This window comes from Saccopteryx bilineata, chromosome 4 (assembly GCF_036850765.1).
Source record: "Saccopteryx bilineata isolate mSacBil1 chromosome 4, mSacBil1_pri_phased_curated, whole genome shotgun sequence".
NCBI lineage: Eukaryota > Metazoa > Chordata > Mammalia > Chiroptera > Emballonuridae > Saccopteryx > Saccopteryx bilineata.
The window spans coordinates 212,960,681-212,986,796 of record NC_089493.1 but is presented as its reverse complement, the minus strand read 5'-3'; the positions used below and the strand labels follow the sequence as shown (position 1 = coordinate 212,986,796).

Below are 26,116 nucleotides of genomic sequence, written 5' to 3'. Positions count from 1 at the left end.
TTGTGAAGTTTTTCAAGTTTGCAAATGATGAATTATTTGACTCTAGGGTACTGAGGTCCAAAGTTTGTCTTGATGAGATTTCCTTATAACAATGTGGTACTTTAGAGTCTATCATCATTACTTATAAACTATACAATGGAAGTTGTCATAACAACCAGAGCTTAGTGGCTTTGTGTTCCAGATTTTCAGATTTAATTTTTATACCTAAGTAATATCAATTTTCTGTATTGCTTTAATCTGCCTGTGAAATAAGTGTTTACCTTGAAAATTAAAATAAATGCTTTAAAATTTTCCTATAAGAAACACACTTGTACAACTCATATGTATGTGTCTCCATATAAATGTTTGTATATCAATATGCAAATATGTGCTGTATTCTGTATGACCCAACCTGTTCCTCACATATCTATGACCTTAAATTCTGCCATTCTCTCAAGACCCAAATTTGACAAAATTGTTTCAGATACACTAGATTCCCAGTTCTCCAGTATTCTCATAGCTCTTTTTAAGCTTCACTTTCAGCACTTATTCTATCTTAATTTGTATCTGATTTATGTGTAGGCATCTGTCTTAACCCTAAGATTCTGTACTACTGAAAGATGGACTATATCACCTTACTTTTGTTTTTCTGAAAGACCGCTACAACTCCTTAAAAATGACGGCTTAAATATATATTGAGTGAAATATATCTTTGTCAAGCAACTCCTTGGGCAGAGTACATAGAGGTCTGCTTTGATGGAATACTAACACCTTGGATAAATATGTGAATGGCAGTGCCTTCAGCTTTAGAGTTCAACATTCATCTTGTTACATATTAAAATGAGCTCTCTGTAGAGTGCTGCCTCTTACTGTCATTTGATTAACTGCAACATAAAGTAATTTTATAATGCCATAGAAAATGGAAGTATTCAAGACATCAAAAGACCTTTCCTCGGGTCTTAGAAAGTAGAGGCCTTACAATTTTAAGACCAGAATTATATTAACTATCTAGCAATTAGAGAAGCCAAAATATTTTTTACATTGGCTTGCCTCTTGACAAAGGTTCTATTTTCATTTCTATTTGACGTCACAATGTAAGATCCAGTTACTATATTTTGTACATGTACATGTAATAGAATTGCTAAAGAAGCTAATAAAGTGCAGATATAACAAGTGCATTATGAAAACAAAAACAAGTAAGGACAATAGGAAGCGTTTTTTACCTGCATTTCATTTTCAAACGTCTTATACTGAATAATCTTCCCTTTCATTTTCACTGATTCAATCCTCATATTCCCATTCTAAAATTCCCTCTTCCTGGTTATTCTTTTTCCCCAAAGACTCTTCGTACTAGGCCATCAGGCAGGTAGGTGCTAATTAATATTGCTCTTGTCAACCATTTGCTCACAACTGTAATAGGCTGTAGGCCACCATCAATCCTAGACGTTAAGTTGTCCTGTCAGCCCTCTGGCCCTCACCAAACCACCTGTTCTCTTTGCCACATATATCTATCTAGTCGCATCATCGGGCAATGAAGCCAAGTGCCACTTTATTAAGTTTGACTTATTTTCATAACTTTAACTCTGTTCTACTCTCCTCTATACTGGGAATGATCTTAGTCAAATTCATTCCACAAGCATTAATTGAATACTGTTTACCAGAGACTGTGCTAGGCACTAGGGACACAAAAACATAACATGCAGCAGTTGCCTTTAAAGCTACTGAGGAGCCACTGCACCACTTCAGCCGCAGCTGTTGTAAAGTACCAAAAGCTGCAGAATTAATATTAATATTTTAAGGGGCTTGAAGAACATTTTATTAATTTGGGTTAAGGTGTACAGAGAAATTGTGAGAATAGTCTCTGTACTGTGTGATTGGCATAACCAGGATGGCCCTTGGCATTGTATTGTAAATGCAAAGGGAAGGAAAACATGGATTCCCAGACATTCCACCACACCTGTGGGGAAACAGGTGAATGGTTAACCAGGTGCAGGAAGAGAAAAGCCAAAATAAACCTTTTCTTATAGCAATGAGCCATTTGCGGGTATTTGTCCCCATGGAAACTACCTCTTCTATGTGAATGCATGTGGTTAATGTGTGTGACTCTGAACAGAGATGGCGGATGAACATTAGAGAATATAGAAATGCCTCTTAATATGTAAAGAGACATCTTTCTACCATTGTGTTGACTTGTAAATTTTGTTTTCTCCAAAATGATGTATGGTTTACAAATTGAACATGGTCCTATCATGTTAAAGGACATATGACTATAACCGATAGTGGTTGTAGGATACCTAATTGCAATTTTTGCTTCTGTACTTCCCACTTGCAAAACTATAAAAACTAGGTAGAACAAAGGGCCAGCGCGCTCTCCCTCAAATTTCTGTCGGAGTTGCTGCCGCTTGGCCAAGCTAGACAATAAAGCTTTGGTGTGTAATCGAAGGACTTTGTTTGCATCCTCAATGTTTCGAGTCCCCCCGGATTAGGCTTAACAGCTACTTCTGTCTTTAATCTTTTTTGTCAATCATTTTTTTTTTGTCTTTTCACAACATGCTTTTCTCTACTTCTGAGAAGAAAATTTTCTGTTTCACTTTGTCTCAAGCTGCTAATTCTTTTATTCTATATATAGTCCATATTCCATAGCTCTTCAATTGTATTATGTTGTCTGTGAGTTCATAGACCAGATTTTCTCTGGGAAACGATACTAATATTCACATTTTCTAAAATAATACCACTTAAAAGATACATCTAAGGCATCTTTATGCTTTGAAACTTTTATAACAAAAATATATACCCTACTAAGTTCTAGAAGAGACTAATCTATTGTTGGGGACCAAAAAGCCTACAGGCTTTTTGCAGTTTAGATTTTGGGGGGACAGAGTTGCGAGGAACTGGCTGTAAACTGACAGTCTTCCCAGCCTCCCACTTCACTTGTTCTGTGAAGTTGCTAAAGATTGTTAAACTGTGGTGCTGGACTGTTTATACTCATCCTACCCTCCATGTCCCCCAGAAAGACTGGAGGGGAATTTTTTCTATCCTTTTTTTTTGTGTAAAGTTAAGATGATATGTATGTTGGGGGTTTTCTGCACTTGGTAAAATTCTTGTGTTGCCTTGGAAATGTGATCAGAGATCTTATTGATTTGCTAATGGCCCACTTTGCCCTATAAAGAAGGAGACAGTTTTTTGAGTGCTCTCTGTTCTTGCTAGCAGCTTTGCAGAGCCCTCCCAAACCCACTCTTTTATTTCTTTATGGGTATTTTCTTAATTTCACGCTGTTTCCACTCAGGACCTGGAATTACTAGCCGTGCTGGTTTGCAGCAATCTATGATGAAAATAATCAGAAGAGTTGTTGCTTCTGAAAGATGGGGACAGGGTTTGACTGAGAAAGGGCACAGTGGAACTTTCTACAATTAAGGCAGAGTTCTGTATTTTATTTATTTTTTATTATTATTATTATTTGTATTTTTCTGAAGCTGGAAACGGGGAAGCAGTCAGACAGACTCCTGCATGCGCCCGACCGGGGTCCACCCGGCATGCCCACCAGGGGGCGATGCTCTGCCCCTCTGGGGCATCACTGCCGCAATCAGAGCCATTCTAGCGCCTGAGGCAGAGGCCACCAAGCTATCCTCAGCGCCTGGGCAAACTTTGCTCCAGTGGAGCCTCGGTTGCGGGAGGGGAAGAGAGAGACAGAGAGGAAGGAGAGGGGGAGGGGTGGAGAAGCAGATGGGCGCTTCTCCTGTGTGCCCTGGCCGGGAATCAAACCCCGGACTCCTGCATGCGAGGCTGACACTCTACCACTTAGCCAACCGGCCAGGGCGAGTTCTGTATTTTAATAGAAATTTGTATTATAAAGGTATATGTATTTATTAAAACTCATCAAATAGTGACTAAGATTTTGTCCATTTCACTGTAAAATTTACCTTTCTGTAGAGACTGCAAGTGGCAAAGCCCTTTGCAGTTTGAGGCTTGCAAAAGGCTAACTTCATCCCCCCCCCCCACCACCTCCATATTGGCTAAGAAGCTGAGTGTTTGCACTCATTCCAACCCCCACTTCACTTGCTTGCTGAATTGCTAGAAGCAATTTACATGACCTTCCTCTCACCCTTTGTTTTTTCAGATGTTGGTTGATTTCACTTATGTATGGTGGGGGGATTCCTGTTACACCTTAAATAGATTCCTGTTTATGCCTTAAGAGAATTCTTGTTTTTGCCTCAGATGTGTGACTTTGTATCAAAGACTTCCTTATTTGCATATGGCTATATAATAAAGCAAACTGGAGGCTATTTTGCTGTCTTGTCATCAGCTTGCAGATGCTTCCTGATCCCATCCTATTTCTCTTTAAGTCTATTTTCTTCATTCTGTATCATTCTCACTGAGGACCTGGAATTACTAGCTGCGTTGGTTCATGGCACCTGTCTATGTCTTTGATTTGTATTTATTTCATAGCTGTTTTATGCCTTTCCTTCAGTTTCTTTATTAAGTTTCTGGCAAATCTATTCTTCCTTAGATATCTTGTCATTTCAAAGATCATTGTGTCTTTTTCCTATTTTTACCTGTTTGACCAACCATTGTTTCAACCCCCCAATATGCTAATTCTTGTTCCTAGTTTTTGAATTTTTGATTCAAGGTGTCTTTTTTTCCTTCAATATTTCAAGTGTTAAGGATATTTAATTCACACTGAATTGTGTTTAAGAGTTCTTCTGCTCCAAGGATGGTGTTTTGGGGGAAAATATTTTTCATCAGTTGAAATAAAATGCTATAAATCTAAATTTGTTTTCATCTTTTGGTAACTTTGTGTGAATGCCATCTGTCATATGCCGTTCACTTTGAAATATTATTTTCTTGTACTAGTAATACAATTATATGTAGCCAGAGCGAGAGTTGAGGAGGCTAACTAGTTTTTTGTTGCTGTTTTTTAAAAACATTTTCTTCTTGTTATATGGTAAAATATTACCATCTCTTGAACCAATGTGTTGATGGAGAAGGCTTGGTGCATATACTGATTTTGTGTCTCTTTGTTTTCATAGGAACTTTAATTTTGCCTTCCTGCTTCCTTGTTTTGTTTTACCAGCAGGCTCCAAGGGTACATTTCCCTGATACCTGCATTTACTCAGAAGTGGTGCCACTGGGTTCTGCTCGTTCTCAGGTCGCAGTAGCAGCGCTCCAAGATTTCAAGCTGATTCTCAGTATTTCCCCATTTTGAGTGCAACTGGGTTTTGAGTGATTTTATCTGTATCCCAACATCTCATGTCTCCCAAGTCCAGCCTTTATTTGTATCCCCTCTGCCCACGCTCCATCTCTGCTCCATCGAAGTCTCATCTTAGAAGTAGGTTCTAGACATGATTTTGCTGCTCTGAATGTTTATATTCCTACTTATTGGTAACTTAAAATCTTTTTTAAAAATGTTTTGGGTCCCTAAACCAAATTATAGTATATGTGTGTGTGCGTGTGTGGGCTTGTGTGTGTGTGTTTGTGTGTGGGCTTCCTTACACCAACGGTAATTCTGAGACCGCGGCAGGCTGTCTGAGAACTCAGTTCATTCTGACAAACCATCTACCTGGGCACAGTGTTAGATTCCACAGGTAAAGGGCTCAGTTCCACATGGCTGCCCTCCACTTCAAATACCAATTGCAAGCCCAGGTTACTATCTTTCCTTGTAACCAACTGGCTATAAATTAGAGGTTCCTATGACTCCCTCCAAGATAGGATGCCAACTATAAGTCCAAGTAATTACCTTTACTCTAACTAACTGGCTATAAATTTGAGGTGTCCATGAGCGCCTCTTTGGGTTTGATTAATTTGCTAGAATGAAACACAGGACTCAGGAAACCTGTTTTCAGGTTTACATTAGATTACTGTTCTGGTTCTTTGAACCCCCACCCTTTTGGATTTTTATAGAGGCTTCGTTATAGAGGTATGATTGATTAACTCATTGGTTATTGCAATTTGATACTACCTCTATCCTTTCTCCCCTCCCCAGAAATCAAGAGATGGGACTGCAAGTTTCAACCCTTTGTTCAAGATTGGTTCCCATAGCAACCAGCCCTCATTCTTTGGTGCTTTCCAAAAGTCACCTTTATGAACATAAACCCAGCTGTGGTGGAAAGGGGTTTTTCATGAATCACAAGATACCCATTTTACCTTTATAGCTTTAAAGCCTTTTCAGGAACTGTGAGGACAACAGATCAAATATTATAATGAAAGATGCTCCCATTACTCTTAGTGCTCAAAAAAATCCCAATGGTTTTTGGAGCTGAGCCAAAAACTATGGATGAAGACAAAATACATATGAGAAATATAATTTTGGTTATCTGTATGACAATATACATATTTCTTATAAATCAAATCATACTTAGTCACATCAAAGACATAGATTATGGGTGAATTTGCTTTCCCTACCAATCAGTAAAATTTGGGAGAGGACATGTGGGGTGATTTAGATTTAGAAGATTCCTCAGTCCATTCAGGCTGCTAATACCATAGACTGTGTGGCTTATAAACTGTAGATATTTCCCATGGTTTTAGAGGCTGGTAAATCCAGGATCAAGTTGCTAGCAGATTTGATGCCTGGTGATGGAGCTCTCAGGGATCTCTTTTACAAGGGTACTAATCCCAATCATGGGAGCTCCACAATCATGGTCTAACCACCTCCCCCAGGCTCCACCTGCTAATACCATCACATTGGGGATTAGGTTTCAACATATGTATTTTAGGGAAACACAAATGTTTAGTATGTAGCAGGAATTTTTTTTAATATATATAATTACTTAGAAATGTTTAGAATTCTCTTTCAAAAATTCAGGAAAATTTTCCAGACAATTCATATTAAATCTAATAATAGCAAAGATTGCAAGCCAGAGTCTTTTTGTAAACTTATCCTACTGTGTGCATCAGGAAGTATTTTTGGTATTGTAATGGAGAGCAAAGTCTCCCAAAAACTTAGAATGCTGGGAAAAAGCCTGCATTTGAGAATTTCAGTTCATTTTGTTTTTTAATTGCAATGAAATAATAAAACTCAGATTACACAGTTTCAATTTTTTTACAATGAGTATATACAATGCATTTCATCAATTTCTGGTTGTGGGAAAATCCATTGCTTCCCAAATAGGTATGTATGTGATGGAAATAAACTCCATGATTAGTCCAGTAGCTAAAAAGGAAATATATGACCATGAACCATCAATAATTGCTATCTTCTATGCCAAAATGTAAAATATTAGTAATTTCATATGGTTCAACTGAATATCTATGGTTCAACCTCATATCTACCCTGTCTTGGAAAACTGTGATTGATTTTGGTAGTTAGCATGAGAGCATGAATAGAGATTGCACACTACGCAGTCTATAAATAGAATAGAATTGCATTGAGCAAAGCTCTTAGAACATAAATATGGAATTTTGTTGATAATATTAATATGAGCATTTCAGGGTTAAGATTAAGCAAAATAAATTTATGAATACATGGATATTAACTATTAATTGGTCACCTCCAGTTATTAGGTATCAAGACAGAATTTCCTATACAGGCTCTTCATATACTTTGAAATGCTACTAAATCCAATTAGTATTCATTCTTCCTCCATCTATCTAAATATATCTGTTGAAAGCCAAATATTTATGAAGCATAATACTAAATTGTGTAATCCAGCAAAGAAAACACATAAAGCTTATTTTAAATGATAAAGAACCCTATTAAAGTCCTGAATAATTACCTAGTATCAATTATTGTGATATCTGCTTTTTGTCAGATTTGAGAAAACTGGGAGGAGGTAATACATTTTAGTGGGTATATTCTGAAAAATTTAAGTATGAGATGACTTTGTGCAGAAAGGCTACTGAGAGCTCTACCATTTTCCAATGTACAATGTATATACAATGAAAGGGACTGGACAGGGAAACAAGTGTGTTCTGCACGATGCTGTGTCCACCTGGAAGGGACTGATTTTTCTGATTTTTACACAGGTGTCCAATGGGTAAGTGGAGTCTGTCAAAATGAGAGATAAGGTAGAAATGCCTAGTAGGTAGCAACACAGAAGTGCAACTCAAAAAACCACTTGAAAAACCCAAAGCTATTTACCTCTAATATTCTAGCCCCTGTTCACACTTGATAAGTGCTGAAAAGAGATCTTCTCTTACTACTCTAAGTCAGGCTTTTGTGTAGCACCCAGACTTGTAGCTTTAGATACAATTAATTTTAAATTGCAAGAGTACTTAGATTGAGTTGACACAGAACTCTACAACTGAAGAATTAGATATGTAGAGAAGTTAAGTACGTAATCTTTTTCAAGGTCATAAGGAGTGCAAATATTTCCATCAGTGTAGGACAAGTTTTGCTGCATTAACAAGTAATTCTCAAACCCCAAGGGCTTAAAACAATGCTTCTTGCTCACTTTATACATTTGTAAAAAGGCTGTACAATTAGTTTCTCAGGGACCAAGGCTGATAGAGGTTATATCCCTGCAGTAGGAGGAAGAAAATGTGGTGAATTGTAGGGTCTTTTTAAAGCTTCCATGAAGTAAAATATTATTTCTGCTCATATTTGCATTTGTCAAAGCAAAGGAACAGAGTTTAATTCCACTGTGCATATAGAGTAGACACTGGCACATTTTTGAAAGGCTCTAATAACTAGTATACCAAGTTAGAGAAGGACCTACATGACTCACACCCACATTCAAATATGAGTTCAAGAAGTCTCCCTAAAATCAACTATAAATTATAATTATATACTCACTAAAATATTTTCACTGTATCAATGTAGCTATATAGAAAGTAGCTATATTCCTTCTGGTCTATTAAATTTCAATAGCTATGGGCACAAAAATCTTTAATAATGGGTGTTTTTAAAAAGATGTTGATGTGGACAGAGTATAAATCATGTAAAAGCATTTACTTACTATACAGAAATTATCTTTAAAAAAAAACAGAAAAAAACCATTTCTCTTCTCTTCTATAATCAGATTATTCTAAGTTCTACTCTAAAGACCTGTGCTATGGTCTTTATTTATTCATTATACCAAAATAAAAGTTTTTACATTTTGACATTTGAATTTACCTTTTCAGTATATTACAGAGTAGTTGCAGCAGGTACTGTCTTTTGCACATCCAATAGCCACTTTCTTCTCTGTTTTTGTTAGAATCTTGATTTGTTGCAGTGTTCATTCTTCCCTCAAAAGACTTGGGACAGGTTAATAACAGAATGCTTTGAAATATTTCAAAATGGCTCCTTTCCCCCTTCTCCTGCTAGGACCATGAGGGGATTTTTCTCCAATATTCACAGCGAGAATCTGGTAGAGCTCCTGGAGGTGGAGCTAAAACTCTCAAATGTGTGAGGTGCACTGAGGACTGGGTAGCTGGAGCTGCCCACACTGAGTCTCCAGCGGTTTATCAGCTACAGCTCAGGTTTCCCTACCTTGGCACAGTTCCCATGGAGGTTTTTGCTTTAGCTTGGACCTTCTTACATCAACAGGAGAGGCCCTACTCTTGCTCTTGTCACCTTGTCATTCACCTAGGGAAAACATCAAAGTCTGAAGCTCCTACTCCCTTTCACCAGCCCTGGTAGGATGGTTCTGCACCATGTTCTTGCCAGCACTGTGGAATTGAAACCAGGAGACTAAGGCCAAGGAAGATGTTCTGAGTGTACATCATAAGGATAGAGAATGAAAGAAGGTCAGGAATTGGCATACTCCCACCCAAAGATGGTGTAGCCAGAGGGAAGAAGGCTCAACTTTGGAGCTAGCAAGGCCTCAGTTCTAGCTCTACCCTCCCTGGGGGCAATTACTGGGTTATTACCTGAACATTTTGCCATGAGGGTGATATGCACTCTTTGTGGGGGCCTGGTTCATAAGGCAGACAAAGGTACACACCGCTGTACTGGTGACTGCCAAATACAGTTCTGCCTTGCCCTAAAGCTACTAGGGCTTCTCAGATAAAAGGTTAAAGCCTTATCTTCCTTGTAAAAGTGAGGCTAAGAGGCCAAGCAGAGGAGTTCTCCATCTGTGAAGAGTTCCAAGCCCACAGTGGTGGAGCAAAGGCAGGTTCTTCTCATCTGTGTTTTTTTAGGACCCTGTGATTCAAAGGATCAGACATGCTCAATGTCAGGTTGGGGATTACAAGGTGTTTTGTGAATACAATGGTGGTTAATAAGGCTCATTTGTATCCTGAATTGTTTTTAGCTGGATTACTAAATCCTGTTTTGACTCTAACCCTTATAAAAGGAATAATGTTAGTGTACTTAGGAGGAGAAATGTTTGTCATTCAAAGTGAATCTTATCACGAAGCAGACCTTTCACCCAAATTATCATCTTGTCCCCATACACCCTAATTAGTTCTACAAGGAAGAGTAAACAGGTATTCATTACAGAGGGGGACCTTGAGATTATTACCTCTAGTCAATGCCAGCTTTTGTACAGTTGCAGATTTATCTACATAATCACATATTCTTCAGACCAGAGTCATAGGACTTGAGAAATGCCAGGTGTAAGACATTATCAAATTGCTGGCTTTGCTAAGTACCACTCTTTTCCTCTTCCTTCTCATTTTGGCTGGAGGTGAGATTCTTTGTCCTTTCTGACCCTACCATGGACCTCAGGGGTTTGGCCCTCCATTCCAGGTGGGTCAAAGCAGTGTTGAGAGAACACACACCCACAGTGCCTGACCCTAACACAGAGGCTTCCAGGGCCATCCTTTGAATGGTGGCTATCTGGGAACTCACTCCCCTCTCTTCAGAGCAAGATGCCTCAACAGACAGACCAACTCTGTGGTCAGGGCACCAACAAAGTTGGTGTGACAGAAGGAATGGAGAATGAATATGAGGGAGAAAAAGGGGAACTTTTTAGAAATAAGATGACATTTGATTAATTTTTAAAGCATCAGAGTTTAAAATAAATGAGTTCATACTGTTATAAATAACTGAATAAATAAATATAGGAGAAAGGACAGCCCTTTCTTACAAAAGATACTACTTAATGTAGAAAGAATGAAGAAAATAGAAAACCACCATTACAACCACAGTAATGTTACAGGCAAGATCCATACTTATGGACGCTCAAATTAGCGAGCAAAAGTTTGAGGGGAAACAGCCTCAAAGTATTTCTTCCATTATACTAATTTATTACAAAGAGAAAAACAGTAAACTTACAGTGGAGAAATCTACCTTATCCAAGTGAACAGGTTCATATCGCCAGTGTTAAGACACCTTGATATATGTACCCTGATATTTTGCACTAAGGATATTCTTGCCAAAAATGCATAACTTAAACCTAATAATGAGGGAACACTGAACAATCACAAATTAAGAAACATTCTAGAAAATTACTGACTAGTACTTATCAAAGAAGTCAAGGTCACGACAAGGAAAGACAAAGGGACTGTCATAGATTGGAGTTGGTTAATGAGACATGACAACTAAATGCAGCCTGGAATTCTGGACTGGATATGGGAACAGAAAAAGGACATTAGTAGAAAAACTGATGAAATATGAACACAGTACTTTAGTTAATAATATTGCATTTGTATTAATTTCTAAATTTTGATCATTATTATTGTTATGCTTAATATGTTAACATTAGGGAAAGCTAGGTGAAACATGTAAGGGAAACTCTGTACCGTTTCTGCAACTTCTACATAATCCTAGAATTATGCCAACATAAAAGTGTTTATAAAAATCATAAAGTAAAAAAAAAAAAAAACTTGGGAGAAAATAGTTTAAATCTGATCACTGTAGTGCCTACCATTCTCCTTGCTAGTGTTATATTTAGAAATAGATATATAACCCTTATGGACAATAAATAGTAAAGGAGTCTTCTGGTAGATTTCTAGAAAACATTTCTTCATTCTTAAAAATTACTTAAAACAGTAATTTTATTTTGTTGTTGGGTATTGCAGTCTGAATGGGAAACCAGGAACTGTATATAGCATTAGTCTCTTGGCAAAGAAATAGTTTAGGAACAGGCAAAGTAAGACAGGCCCTTAAATTCACTGAGCTGTTTTTTGTTATATAAAACAATACATTCCCTAATTCTTTAAACCAGTGCTTCTCAAATGCTGGTCTGAAACAAGATCAATAGATACTGTCAGAATGTAAATTAACATACACTTTCTTTCATTAAGGATGGCTGTTTTAAGAATACAGATGGACTAAATGTTATGGTCAGTGACATAATTGAGTTACATTTTGGCAGAAACTCCTAATCCAAGTCAGCAATAATTGGATTATTAAAATATACATTTGATCAGAGAACACAACTCAGCAAATGACCTGGGGAAAATCCATTTATGTTCAGAAAACATTGAAACATACACCATTTTGGTGTATAGACTAGGAGGCTTGTGGTTTGCTCTTTTTAGGCAATTTTATCATTCTTGGCTATGCTCAATAATCCATTCAGTTACTGTCCATTGGTCACCCACTAAATTATAAATGCAGTATACATGAATAAACAAAAGCCTCTCTGGTCTCAGGAAGAACACAAGCTGGTATAGAATATAAGGAAATCAGTAATTCAGTCATGCTAATTATAAAGCTGTTTGCTGAGTGTTGACTTCTGTGTGGTGTTTGCAATTGGGAGGAGTCAGCAGGGTAAAGCTTTACAGAACCCTTGGACCTGTGTGGCCAGGGTTGACATGCTAAAGAGAATTTCATTGGTGACAATTTATTATATGATGACTTGCATTTTAGTACCATGACTCCAGGCATCTTTATATTGGTACGGCTGAGAGAGCCATGAACACCACATATTTTAAAATGTAATTCGGTGAGAGCCATACAACAACCCGTGTACCTTATGCATTGTCCAATAAAAATCTGTTGTTGTCCTGGAGGACAGCTGTGATTGGCTCCAGCCACCCGCAACCATGAACATGAGCAGTAGGAAATGGATTTTAATACATGAGAATGTGTTATATTTTTAACATTATTTTTTTTATTAAAGATTTGTCTGTGAGCCAGATGCAGCCATCAAAAGAGCCACATCTGGCTCACAAGCCATAGGTTCCCAACCCCTGGATTAGACCGTAGCTACAGTAATTGAAAATACCCATCTAGTAGAACTGCAGGATAGCTTTGGGACTTGAACAATTTACACCATATCCATTTTACCTTGAATTAAAAAAAATGTACAGGGGGTATATACACACATAATAAAATTACAAAATTAATATTCTGCATTAAAAATTAAAGCCAACACAAAAAGTTTATACTGGAATCACATGCATATAGGAAATTGTGGTTAGTTTTATATGTGAAATTGGCTGAGCCATGGTGTCCAGATACTTGGTCAAAAATCAAGAGCTACATATATATAATTATTCAGAATGGGGGTGACCTTCATCCAGTCACTTGAAGACCTTAATAGACAAGACCAACGTGGAGGACGGGATGCTGCCAGACGGGTGCCTCACACTAGAACTGGACTCTCAATATTACAGCATCAGTTTGGACCTGTCAGACCTCCACAAACACGACATACTTCCTTAAAAATAAATTTATACTCATCGGGTTACTTCTCTGGAAAACCACACTCCAAAAATAGAATATTTGCCCTCTATCACTCAATATACTTACACAGTAAAAAGCCAGTCTACTGAAGCCTTTTTATGGGGATGGAGCAAGCCAATACTTCTCTCAGAACTAAGGTTTTTCTCTTGTTCATATGCAGCAGGCCTTTCAATGTTTTATCATTTATGAGAAAATACTGTTCTTGGCCAGGGTCACTGCCAGTGATTTGGAGGTTCTCCCAATTTGTTTTCAGGTTACTGATTCCTTCCCACATCCCAAAGATCGGTACGGGAACTGGCATGTCTAAATCGTACATCAGTGAGTGTAGGAGTGTGCTCTGGGATGGAAATACCCCTGCACCCTGAGCTGCCCAGGTAAGTCTCCAGCCACCAGCAATCATGACCTGGAATATGGTTGGAAAGTAATTTTCCTGTTTCTATTGATCTTTCTTAAATGCAATGCTCACATTTATTTAAATATTTAATATTAAAAGTGTTTTGGGACTTTCTTCGTAAAATTGATTTTACCATACATATGCAATAGGAACTTAACTCTTGTTTACACCAATTAGCCTATAGTCAAACTGCTGTAAGTCATTCTGTGCTTAAAGTTGCACAACCTACTGGCAACGTCAAGTGAGTACTTACTGTCTAATCCTCAAAGACTAACTTGGGGGGACAAATTGAATGAATCAGATGTTTTGTACCTACACCTTGCTGTCCCTTTTGACTCGATGTATTTTAAAACAGAAAAAGAAAACATTCATTTAGGACTTGCCACGAAGTAAAATGTCTTTTATACAGCTGGTTCATTCTCAACCTCACACACACCAGGTAGGCTATATTCTCATTTCTTCCAACAAAACCGAGACAGCTAAATTTGTCAGTTAAGGGCAAAGATTTGAACCAAGAACTCAATCATTTTATGAATCCTAAACGTACTCTTTACTTTTCCCAGAGGAAGAAAGCCTTGATGTTCCACAGAAAAACTCACCAAACAATACCTAATTCATCAATGGATAATCAAAACATAATATACAAGTATAGGGAATGGTTAAACAGTCATTTAAATTGCCACCACTATTGACGTAGTTGCCAGGTGGTTACTGAAGTCTAAAATAGGAGTTTTCAAATAAACTGAGGAAAAAGTAAAATATTTAAGGTTCTAGTTAATTTAACTCTAGGAACATACAGGAAATCCACTATTACCCTAAGGACTGATGAAGGCAGACGTTTTGTTCCACAAAGGGATTTGCAGAACCACTCAGAGCAAATTTTCCAAGAATCCACAAATACAGACTTCAATGGGAATATTCTAGTTTTAAATATTTAAATTCTGGGTTTAAAAACAGCGCAGCAACCTTTCTCTCCCCAAAATCTGGAGCCACAGACCACCAGTGTACAACCTCTTTTCATAGCATTCTTCTAACAGTGGTATTTCAAAAGTGACAAAACAGAATAAAGTATCTGGTAGCTACTTTTTCTTTGCCTTAACACAAAGCCTAGGAATGAAGTCAGTACACTATTTCACTACTCATGGATAGTTGATTCATTGACACAATTACTAATCAGAGTCATCTTTTAACCCATTTCTACTAGTCAAATCTCCAGAATAAATTGGTAACTATTCCCTATATTCTACCTTACATGCTATTACATTCCATTCAATTATTGTACTTCTATTCAGTCAAAACAAGATAATATTGGTCAGTGGCACATTAAGACAAAACTTACATTTTTAGGGTACAGGTCTAGAAAAGAATGAAGTTCTAAACTTTAATCTGTGTATAACACTGGTTTTCCTCATGATTAATTATCACTCATGAAGAAAACCCAATTTCCTCCTTCCAAGAAAAGGGAAAACTAAATCTCTTTTCCACATTTCAAATAAAAATTAGCACAGAACTAGTCATTTGCATTTCCCTTTTATAGCATAATTACCAACAAGGTTGTGACCTAGCAATCAAAAATTAAATGAAGCCTGACCGGTGGTGGGTGGTGGCACAGTGGATGAAGCATCGGCCAGGGATGCTGGGGTGCTAGGTTTGAGGCTCCAAGGTCAACAACTTGAGTGCGGGATCACCAGCTTGTGTGCTGGATCAACATGATCCTGAGGTTGCTGGCTTGAGCAAGGGGCCATTGGCTTGACTTGAGCCCCCCACCCCTGCCCCAGTCAAGGAGTGTGAGGGACAATCAATGAACTGAAGGGACACAGCTATGAGTTGATGCTTAACATCTCTCTCCACCCTCTTTCCCTTCTGTCAAAACAAATAAAACCTTAGAACTTAAGACCAGGAAACAAGCGAAATTATACATATTTTGATCAAGAAACTAATGATGGGATAATACCCAAATAAAAAAGTACACACAAGCTTAATTTTCACATTTAGTATTTCACAGAAGAGACATTAAGGATTCATGCCATTAAGTTTATTTACAAACACATCTAATAAGTTGAGTTCAACAGTTTAATCCCTTTTTCAAAGAGACTACACCTCTCAAAATAATCCTCTTCTTATCTGTAAATAAAAACACAAAAAAATAATGGTATTTAAAAAATCCCATTCATTTAAGAGAAACCAAGTAGTTTTCATTAACACATGGTCTATCAGTGTATGGCTGGTACATCAGAAAGCGTTTACAGCATCACAAGTTCATTCATACTGATTTGCTTCATCATATGCACCACAATACTTCCATAGTAAAGACTGAATTATCATTTCCCTTCTATAGTATGACAAAGTCTTTACTTTTCTAAAGTATATTTTGGAACTTATTCCAATCATCCCAGAGTTTCCTGTAGTATCGTTTTAAGGGAAATTCTGCTTACAATTATGCTACTGTATTTCCCCATGTATAAGGCACATTTTTACAAAAAATTGTAAAAATGGATGCATCTTACACAGTGGTTGTAGATTTTTTTACTTGTATTTCCCACTTTTTTTTGCGCTCATTGTTGAAGACAGTGACTCGTCATCAGACACAGATGAGGACAAGCTAATAGATGGGAGTTTTGACAGTGATGAGGAGTTGTATAAATTTTATGATGAATAAAACTTGAGTTCAATAACTTTATGTAATACATTTTTTTTCAAATTTCGGGCCACAAAATTAAGGTGTATCTTATTCATGGAGTGTCTTATACATGGGAAAATATGGTAAATAAATATTTTCTTCTTACAGAGACTCTGCTAACCTCCCAGAACACAAGACTCCTCTGGGCATTTACTAACATATATTGCCCTCACTAACAATCAGTCTACTAGAACTTTGCTGGTTAAGAAGTGTAAATTAAGCTCTGGCTAAAAATTCTAGTCCACCATCATTAGCTATGCAACTTCACATTGTTTATGTCTCGGGTCATCCACTTCGCAGCCTTGCTAGGGAGCCACATGAGATTATTAATGTAAAGTGTGCCTAACAAGCAGTACAGTAGTACTAAACACACCCTGGCTTTCAGGTAAAGAAATACTTGTTTTTAGGTTTATTAATCTGTCTCCGCCAATGTTACATATACACTTGACTTCCAGAACCAGCCTTACATGCAAAAATGTTATTTGTAACTTTTTTTTTTTTTGAGGTGAAGAACAGAGTAAGAAATAAAAGGGAAAGCATTGCTTTGGCAAAATTAGAAATCCATTAATTACCTGTTTCACGAATTAATGAAAACATCCTTATTTTTTAAGCAGTTGGTGTCTTACTATGAAGAAAGGTGCAGCAAACCCTGACCCAAAGAACAGGGTCATCATGGCTAGTAACCGCCACTTGTTTTCCACTGAAAATGGCAAATTCTGTTGGGAAAAGAGAAAAAACAAAAACAGAACTTCATCTGATTTTATATTTGAAAAATAAGTACAGAGGATGCTACACTAATTTTCTTTTACATAATCAGGTTACATATGCCATATATCATAACCCTTTATAAATATTACCTTTCAAATCCTATGACCCTCATCATATATAAACTAGGAAGTAAAAGGTTATCTGGCGTTACTGAGCACCAGCAAGTGGTATTCAAGAACACAGGTGTAAAAATGTGAATTTTCTTTTATTTTAGAAAATCAGAAATACTCTCCAAAGTAATTTTAGAAACAGAATGCAGTGTTTACTATTTGTTAACAACCAGACACTTATTAAGGAGGGCATATGCCCGTTAACTACTGAAGTCAGATTTCTTCAGAACCAAGCAGCCCTAACCTCAAGACCGTTTCTCAGTCCTGTACCCTCGGAGGCTATTACTAACACCCTGACTTAAGCTATTTATACTTTAGCCTAAACCCACCTTCAACCAAGGAGGGTTAATACTGAGAATTCAGTCCACTAGTCAGGAGTCGACTCACAACCACAAGCCTTCCTGTCTTCATGAGCTTCCAACGACCTTCACTCCCAGTCCTGCTCCCTGCAGTTCCACTTGAAGACATAAGAGCTGCGGACAGGTCTCCACTGCTGTTGCAGGAGCTGAGACCTCCAGCTCTGCCTATTCTACTCCTTCCTTCCCTCGAATACGGGGCTCCCCCAAGGTCCGGGCACTCTCCCCGTGTGTGGGCGCAGTGGGATGCGGGTCGGCTTCCCTCTCCCTCAGCACGGCCCACAGGAGGCCGTGGGAGTGCAGGGAGTCTCAGCCCAGCGCCCCCGCCCGAAAGAACCCGGCCCCTTACACACTAACCTTCCCTGGGCCCTCCTCATAGTGGCTCCTACGGACCACAGAGGTTGTGAACCTCCGAATGCTCTGTCCCAACATTGTGCTGTCGGAAGCCTTGCAAAAAATGGCGATATCACACCACCTCCTCTTTTGCACGACCTTGTTCACTTCCGTGCAAGGACCGAAATGGAAGATGGGAAATGGGACAGAGTTCTCGGAAATCGCGACAAAGTGGAGGGCACCGTGTATTATGGGAATTGTAGTTCAAAACATGGCGGCTCCTTGTTGTCCCTAAAGGATTGTGGGAGATGTAGTCTCGCTCCAGGCTCCCGGCGGACTAGTACCTACCTACATTCCTTCCAGTGAGCAGTAATTATTTAGTTCAGATCTGAGTTCTTGTCGCGTTCTTGATTGGATTCTTGGGGTCTAGTTTTCCAGAACATTTTTTTCACTACATCTAGAGCAGTAGTTTCACCACTTATGCTCCAGTTTATGGAACAGAAAACTAAACCTCTACCTTTTCTTGTGTTATGACTATATACTAAGTGCCTGTGATCTGCAGTATTCACCAGCTCTGAGAGAGTTGTGTGCTAGAATCTTATCTGCGGAAACAAAGTGTAAACCAAGTAACCGCTGCTAAGGATGTCTCAGAGAGAACTGAGTGCTGAGGGAAGGATTCCTGAAGATAATAGGGAACTGAATAGAAGTACCGATGGAGGGCAGAGAAAACTCAAGGCCAGTATGAGTATGGCATGTTTGGAGTGTGAGAAAGAGAAGCTTCCTCGGATATTAGTGTTATCCTGCTGAACGTTAATAAGTTCAAAGAACATCTACATCAGACGAAATTATCCTGGGTCTGCAATGACTCAAGAAAAGAGTAAGATTATGGCTTCATCATATCTGAACACAGACAAAACATGAACATCGTTCAATTTACAAAAATGACCAAACATCACTGTTATCCAATTTAATATGATGACTTCTGCTTCCTTACCAATTACAACCTTAACCTTGGACTAATCCTTCCTCTTAAGTAAGATTTAGTAAGACAACCAAAGTCACAGAAAAGTCCAAATTCTATAGGTCCAAACATCTTACTGAGATGTCCATAGTTCCTCATAGTATTCAGTCTCTTTAACTTCAATGAGTAATAAACCCAGTTTGTTCAATTATAAGTGTTCCTGGTGTTCTTTGACTAGTGGGAAGAAACCAGTGGTAAATGAGCCTGGGAAAGTGGTATCTGAAAGGCCCTAGTAACCTAAGTTTTATGTCATTCATCTGCGTCCTCATGGGCCCTGTGGCAACTTAGATAGTTGCAAATTCTTTTATCAAGAGGTAGAGTTCTCTGCCATCTCTCCCTGAATCTGGATGAACTCTCTCTGATGATTTTGACCAAGAGAATTTGTCATAAGTGGCGCATGTCAGTGCCCTGCACAGTTCTTGTCATATTGATAGCTTCCTTTCCTGACTGTTGGAGCACTTGCCCTTGGAACCTGAGCCTTCTTGTGACAAGTCTGACTAGACTGTTTGAAAGTCCTTAAGAAAACACCAAAAGTAGGTGGAGGTTTGCTTTGGGGTCAGGAGTGTGAGTCAAGCTACCTGGGACCTTCCAGCCCAGTGGGGTGCCAATTGAATAACACTGAGTAACCCCAGTCAAGCTGTGCAGAGAAGAGTTGCCCAGTTTAGTCATACCCCAAATACTGAACTACAGATTTATGAGATACAATAAAATGATTTTTCTTTCAAGCCATTAAGTTTGGGACAATATGAAATAACTGGAACAGACACCTAGTAGTAATGTTGCTTTTTTTAGGGAAGTCATCAGTTTCTCACTATCAATCTATACATTTAGGAATTTAGCTGTGTTGTATAAAAGATTCATTTTATAAATAATGTTTATGTCAAAGAGCCAAATTGAGGCCAAAGAAAAATTTTATATTACTTTCCATTGTTTTCTTAATTATTAATTAAAACCAATTAATAAATTAACTAGCTGACTAACATGTCCTAATATTGATCTCTAAATTCACTAGAGAGGAAAAAAAGTTTAAAGAAATTTGGCAATGTTCCATTTTTGAATAGTGGTAAATTAAAGATAACTATAATTTCTTTTTAACTCTTCCAATGGAAAGATGGAATCTGATCCACTCTTGACCTTAGTGACGTGCTTAATCAATAGAATGCAGCAGAGTGACATTCTGAGACTTCTGAGGCTGATTTATAAAAAGCATTGCAATTTCCATTCAGGCAACTTAGAATGCTTTCTTAGGAGAAGTCGGCCTTCATGTAAGAAGGCCGACCCTGAGACCGCCAGGACTATGAGGAATCCCAGGCTAATCATTTGGAGAAGCCATTTGGGTGGAGGAGGGGAGAGGGGAGGGAAGGGAAGGAGAGAAGAAGAGAGAAATATGATATGTGCCTGACCAGCACCAGCTCTTTCTGCCATCTCTCAGCCCAGATATCAAATATATGAGTAAAGAAGCCTTTAGGTGACTCCAGCTACAGTCATGATTTGCCTAAACCCATATGAAGTGTGTTAAACGAGAACTGCCCATTTGAACCTGTCCACCTCCAGAACTACAAAAGAAAGTAAAAAAAAAAATTGTTTTAAGTTGTTAAGTTTTGGGGTAGTTTGTTATACAGAAATAGAATTCTGGAATAGATATCATACACAATTTCTGATACACATAACCCAACAATCTGAATTCAGTCATAATAGCTAGCAAGAAAAATATGAATCATTCTAGAGAAAGTTTTGATTCAGTGTGATACTCTTTTGCTATAAAATGAATTGTAAGAGAAATGAGATATTTCATGGATTGGTACAAAACAGAAACATCTTTAGGGACAGAAGATTTAATCCAAAGTTATATTTTAAAAATAAAATCCAATTATTTTAAGTAGTGAGTAGGGTGTATATCATAGAGTAAGCAATGTACTTTCTAGACCCACATGAGTCTTTAGAGACTAAAATTACATTATATACAACAGTATATCTAAAATTAAAGTGCAGTGTTTGTCATTTGTTTCGACAGTGGCTATATTAGATTTTTAAGAACTAGGTTAGATTTTATTTCAAAATAAATTGTTTACTGAAGAAATTATATATTTCTTTCATACATTGAAAAACACAAGTTAACAAGTTTCTTATGATTTTAAGTTTTTAAAATTTCTTGCTACTGTAGAATTAATGTCAGAACTCCATGTTAACTTTTATTTAAAATTTTACATTTGTGTAGGGGAAATACACAAATCTCATTTCAGGAAAGAAGAAAATGTGATTGTACCAAGGCAGTTAGGATTGGAAAATATTCCACCACCTTTCAGAATGATTTAGTGATGACCAACTGGAAGAAAATTTTTCCAAAAAAAGAAAGGCCCTGGCCAGTTGGCTCAGTGGATAGAGTATCTGCCCAGCATATGAACATATTGGGTTTGATTACCAGTCAGGGCATACAAAAGAAGTTAATGTCTCCTTCTCTCTCCCTCCCTCTCTCCCTTCTCTCTTCCTTCCTTCCCTCAAGCAGCAGCTTGGTTGGTCCAAGTACATCAGCCTCAGTTTCTAAAAATAGCTCGGTTGATTTGAGCATTGGCTCCAGACAAGGGATGCCAGGTCTATCTTAGTTGAGGTGCATGCAGGAGTCTGTCTCCTATCTCCCCTCTTATCACTTAAAAAAAAAAAAAAAGTTACCTGATCAAGCCGTATATTTTACTATTCACCTTGTTTCATTAGTTTTGAATATTGTTTTTTTGTTTGTTTGTTCGTTTTCTTCTTCTTTTTTTTTTGTATTTTTCTGAAGCTGGAAACGGGGAGAGACAGACAGACTCTCGCATGCACCTGACCGGGATCCACCCGGCACGCCCACCAGGGGGCGACGCTCTGCCCACCAGGGGGCGATGCTCTGCCCCTTGGGCAGTCGCTCTGTTGCAACCAGAGCCACTCTAGCGCCTGGGGCAGAGGCCAAGGAGCCATCCCCAGCGCCCAGGTCATCTTTGCTCCAATGGAGCCTCGCTGAGGGAGGGGAAGAGAGAGACAGAGAGGAAGGAGAGGGGGAGGGGTGGAGAAGCGCACACAGATGGGCGCTTCTCCTGTGTGCCCTGGCCAGGAATTGAACCCGGGACTTCTGCATGCCAGGTCGACGCTCTACCACTGAGCCAATCGGCCAGGGCTGAATATTGTTTTTTTCCTTAAAAGTATTTCATGTTTCTAGTTCCAACTTTATTGCTTATCTCAATGTAAGATGATTCACTTTTTTAGAAATTACCTAACTCATAATTATTTGCCATTGAGAATTGTCAAGCATAGGTAGATATATTTTTACAAAATGAATACACAAACTAACATTTCCAATTTGAAAATCAATGACTTATGGTACATTTATGTTTTTTCTCCATCTTGACTTGACTTGCAATGATACTTGTTATAATCACTTTGAACAGGTTTCTTTAAATTCACTAGAATTTTCTGCTTGTTTCTATAACTGGAATACTAAATGGTTAAGTAGTTTAATTTATTTACTTTAGGAAATCATAGTTTAAATCAGAATGGAGATTTTGTAAATGAATTTGATGGGTCATTCTGAAAAGAAATCCTTTTTGCTAGAGTATAAGTAAGAAAAACAGATATTTGAGAGTAGAACCAACTGTCTTGCATTACATATTATAACTGTGAAGAACTGTCCAAATAAGAACTATCTGGAAATTTATAACCAGGCCCATTATCACTGATCAATGCTTATAAAATTGCTATCTTTCTACCAATCAGGCAAGATTTCAGGAATCCACTGACAGGCACTCTCTTCCAGTGGTTGTCAACCTGGTCCCTACCGCCCCCTAGTGGGCGTTCCAGCTTACATGGTGAGTGGTAGCAGAGCAACCAAAGTATAAATAAAAAGATAGATTTAACTATAGTAAGTTGTTTTATAAAGATTTATTCTGCCAAACTTAGCGAAAATCCAACATAAAGTACTTGGTAAGTAATTATTATTATATGCTTTAACTTGCTGTAACTCTGCTTTATAAATTTTGTAAAGTAAAGTTACTTCCCTACTTTATAAATCACCATTACTGTGGAACTGGTGGGCAGTTAGAAAATTTTACTACTAACAGAGAAACAAAAGTGGGCGGTAGGTATAAAAAGGTTGACTACCCCTGCTCTAGACAATAGTCTGGCAATTACACGGTTAATACAGTCCATCAAGATGAGTTTGTTTTGCTATAAAGTTTGCATTTGGCATTTCAGTTTAGACTGATAATTATGAAAAATGGAATTTACTTGAGAGTAACATTTATTCACTTTGTGTAAATTAAAATTGAGTTCATCAAATAGTTCTTTTAGACATTTCAACTAATTATAAAATTATTACACAAGGGGTTAGGCTCAATTTCCAGTTCTCTTTATATTCCTTAGTTAAGCTCGATACAGTATTTTAAAACTGTATCATGATTACTGAATTGTGTTCAGCATCATCTTACCACTTTGCACTGATTTTATAAATAGCAGACTTATGAAACTCATTGCTGTGTTTACTGTGAGGATTTTTTCCTTTGAGGATTTCTTTCAATATGTTTCACTGTGTCATTTTTATGAGGATCCACGGAAGAAATTTCTGGTCTTAGAACTAGAATAAACATGTTTGTCTCAGGTATCTAATTTGCTTTAGTCTTATGAATACTGTGAATAACAAATTCATTGATATTTTTCTCTTGACTCGGGTTCCCAGGAAGCTGAGAGCCAAACGCGTGACCCACCTTCAGTAAAGAGGATGAATGTATTTTGTGTACTTTGCTTCTTCCTGGCTCCACCTCCTTTTCTACATTTATTTACCTTTGCTTCACTTTCTTCCCAATTTTAAATTTATTTCACTTTGTTAAATGGTATGGGTCTTTGTTCTGTACCTCAAATGTTTTCTGGAACTACATTAACCTGCAGATAAACTAATAAATCATAAATTTTCTTGTCACAGATGTTGCTGTCGTGTTACTCTTGTGTATTACATGCCACTGGGTTGGCTCAACTTCTGGCAACCTGTGACTGTGTGAGCTCCATAGTGTTCACAATGTCCTGTCCTCAGTAGCCCTGCTCAACTCCCGTAGACCCATGCCTATGGCTTCCTCTATGGAATCAAACATCTCATACTGAGTCTTCCTCTTTTCTTGCTACCTTCTATTTTCCCAGCATTATTGTCTTTTCCAAGGAACCCTGCTTTCTTGTGATGTGACTGAAGTAGGACAGCTTCAGTGTTGTCATTTTTTGTTTCGAGATATTGCAGGCGCACTTTGCTCTGGGACCCACTTGTTCCTCTTCTGACAGTCTCAGGTATCTGTAGGGCTGTCCTTCAATAAGTTATCAACTTTTCTCTCTTCTGCTTTATGGAAGCTGGGCTAGGTAAGGTACTTATGCCACCTAAGGTAAAAAAATCCCCACATTTTAATGACAACACAATAAAGATTTTTTACTATGTCACAATCTGAATCAGATGTTCAGTATGTGATCTCCCACATGGTAATTTAAGTGCCATCATCTTCCTGGGCCTCCACTGAATCCTGCCTGCAACTATACTAAGAAAGAGAAGGTAGAGGCTCTCATAGTGCTATTCAGGGGCCAGGTCAGTAAGTGACATGTACTACTTGTGCCCACATTATGATATCCAAACCAATTACATGCTACCAGTTAGATGCAGGGCGTTTGTGTCTGAGAGGAAATTGGATTCAATTTGGTTGAACACAGAACATCTCCTCCATGGAGACCTTGTTCCTTGTTGGAATTATGTAGAGTGCCTCTGCAAGAATTCAGTCTCCAGTGGTTGTATATAATCTTTGGACTTCGCTACAGTGGCTAAAAATCCTCATAATTCTTCTGTAATTTCTAGTTCTTGCACATTTCCCCAGGGTTTCACACTATAAGCAATATATTACAACCTGGAATCAGACTAGCATGGGGTCGAATCCAAGACCTACCCTATTTTATTTAACTTTGGGCAGGTAGCATGGCTTTTCCTCATCTTTAAAATGGGACAATAATGTTATCTACTATGTAGGGCTGTTCAAAGTGTTAAAATACTTGCTGCATCTGAGTTCAATTAATAAATGATCCCATAACAATGCCCTTTTGGTAGTATTTGCCTCCATATGTCACTTTTTAATGACTTTTCTGAATTTTCTCAATATATTGGCCATTGAAGTATGTAGATCTGAAGTATAAAAAAAGAGGCCGATACACTACTAGAATGTAAGCACTCTGAAAGCAGGGAGTTTTGTTTTTTTTTCTAGTCACATATGTAGCCATCCTAAGTATCCTAATAAAGACACTCAATGAATGTTTATTGAAAACAATGAATAAATGACATGGTAGTTTAATTTTAAATGCAAATAGGTACTGTTTTGAGTGTGAGATGATGATTTAGCTTTAAATACAGTGTACAGAGGTGTGTTGTAGAGTTGGGCACGTGAAACCTGTATAATTATGTTTGCCAGTGCCAAACACAATAAATTTAATTAAAAATAAAATAATATACAAAAAATAAAATGCACTTGATTGAGGCATAAGTTATATGCCATAAAACATATCTGTTTTGAGTGTATTTTTCAATGAGTTTGACAACTGTATACACTTATTCACTATTATCACAATTAAGATATACCCATGTATCAATTACCCATGATTTACTTTTGGCAATATACTTTAAAATGATTGTTTTGTTAATTGCCTCTGAGCACCTTAACCCTGATGCTTGGATATTCTCAATTAAAGACAAAAGTGCACTCAGACCTTGTGGCAGAGTTTCTCAACAGGGCACTGTTTACATTATGAGTGAGATAATTCTTTATTAAGGGTGATGACCTGTGATTACAGGATGCTCAGCTACATCTATGGCATTTACCCCCTAGTTACCTGTAGCACTCCCCTTTCCAAGTTATGGCAGCCAAATATGTTAGTAAAAGTCCCCACTGCTGGTAAAAATTGTTCTGACTTGAAAACCACTGCCCTGTGTCCATTTC

General features: G+C 37.8%; 1 protein-coding gene and 1 non-coding gene across 2 annotated transcripts; both read right to left on the bottom strand.

Moving 5' to 3' along the window:
• Positions 1–15,846: 15,846 nt before the first annotated feature.
• COX7C (cytochrome c oxidase subunit 7C) lies at positions 15,847–18,304 on the bottom strand. Its single transcript, XM_066273742.1, has 3 exons — positions 18,140–18,304; positions 17,121–17,264; positions 15,847–15,992 (listed from the first exon to the last, which is right to left on the bottom strand). The coding sequence occupies exons 1-2, from the start codon at positions 18,212–18,214 to the stop codon at positions 17,148–17,150; spliced, it is 192 nt and encodes a 63-aa protein (XP_066129839.1). The 5' UTR covers positions 18,215–18,304; the 3' UTR covers positions 15,847–15,992; positions 17,121–17,147.
• LOC136337105 (small nucleolar RNA Z39) lies at positions 16,097–16,159 on the bottom strand. Its single transcript, XR_010731810.1, has one exon. It is a non-coding gene; the product is annotated as a small nucleolar RNA Z39 (small nucleolar RNA).
• Positions 18,305–26,116: the final 7,812 nt, after the last annotated feature.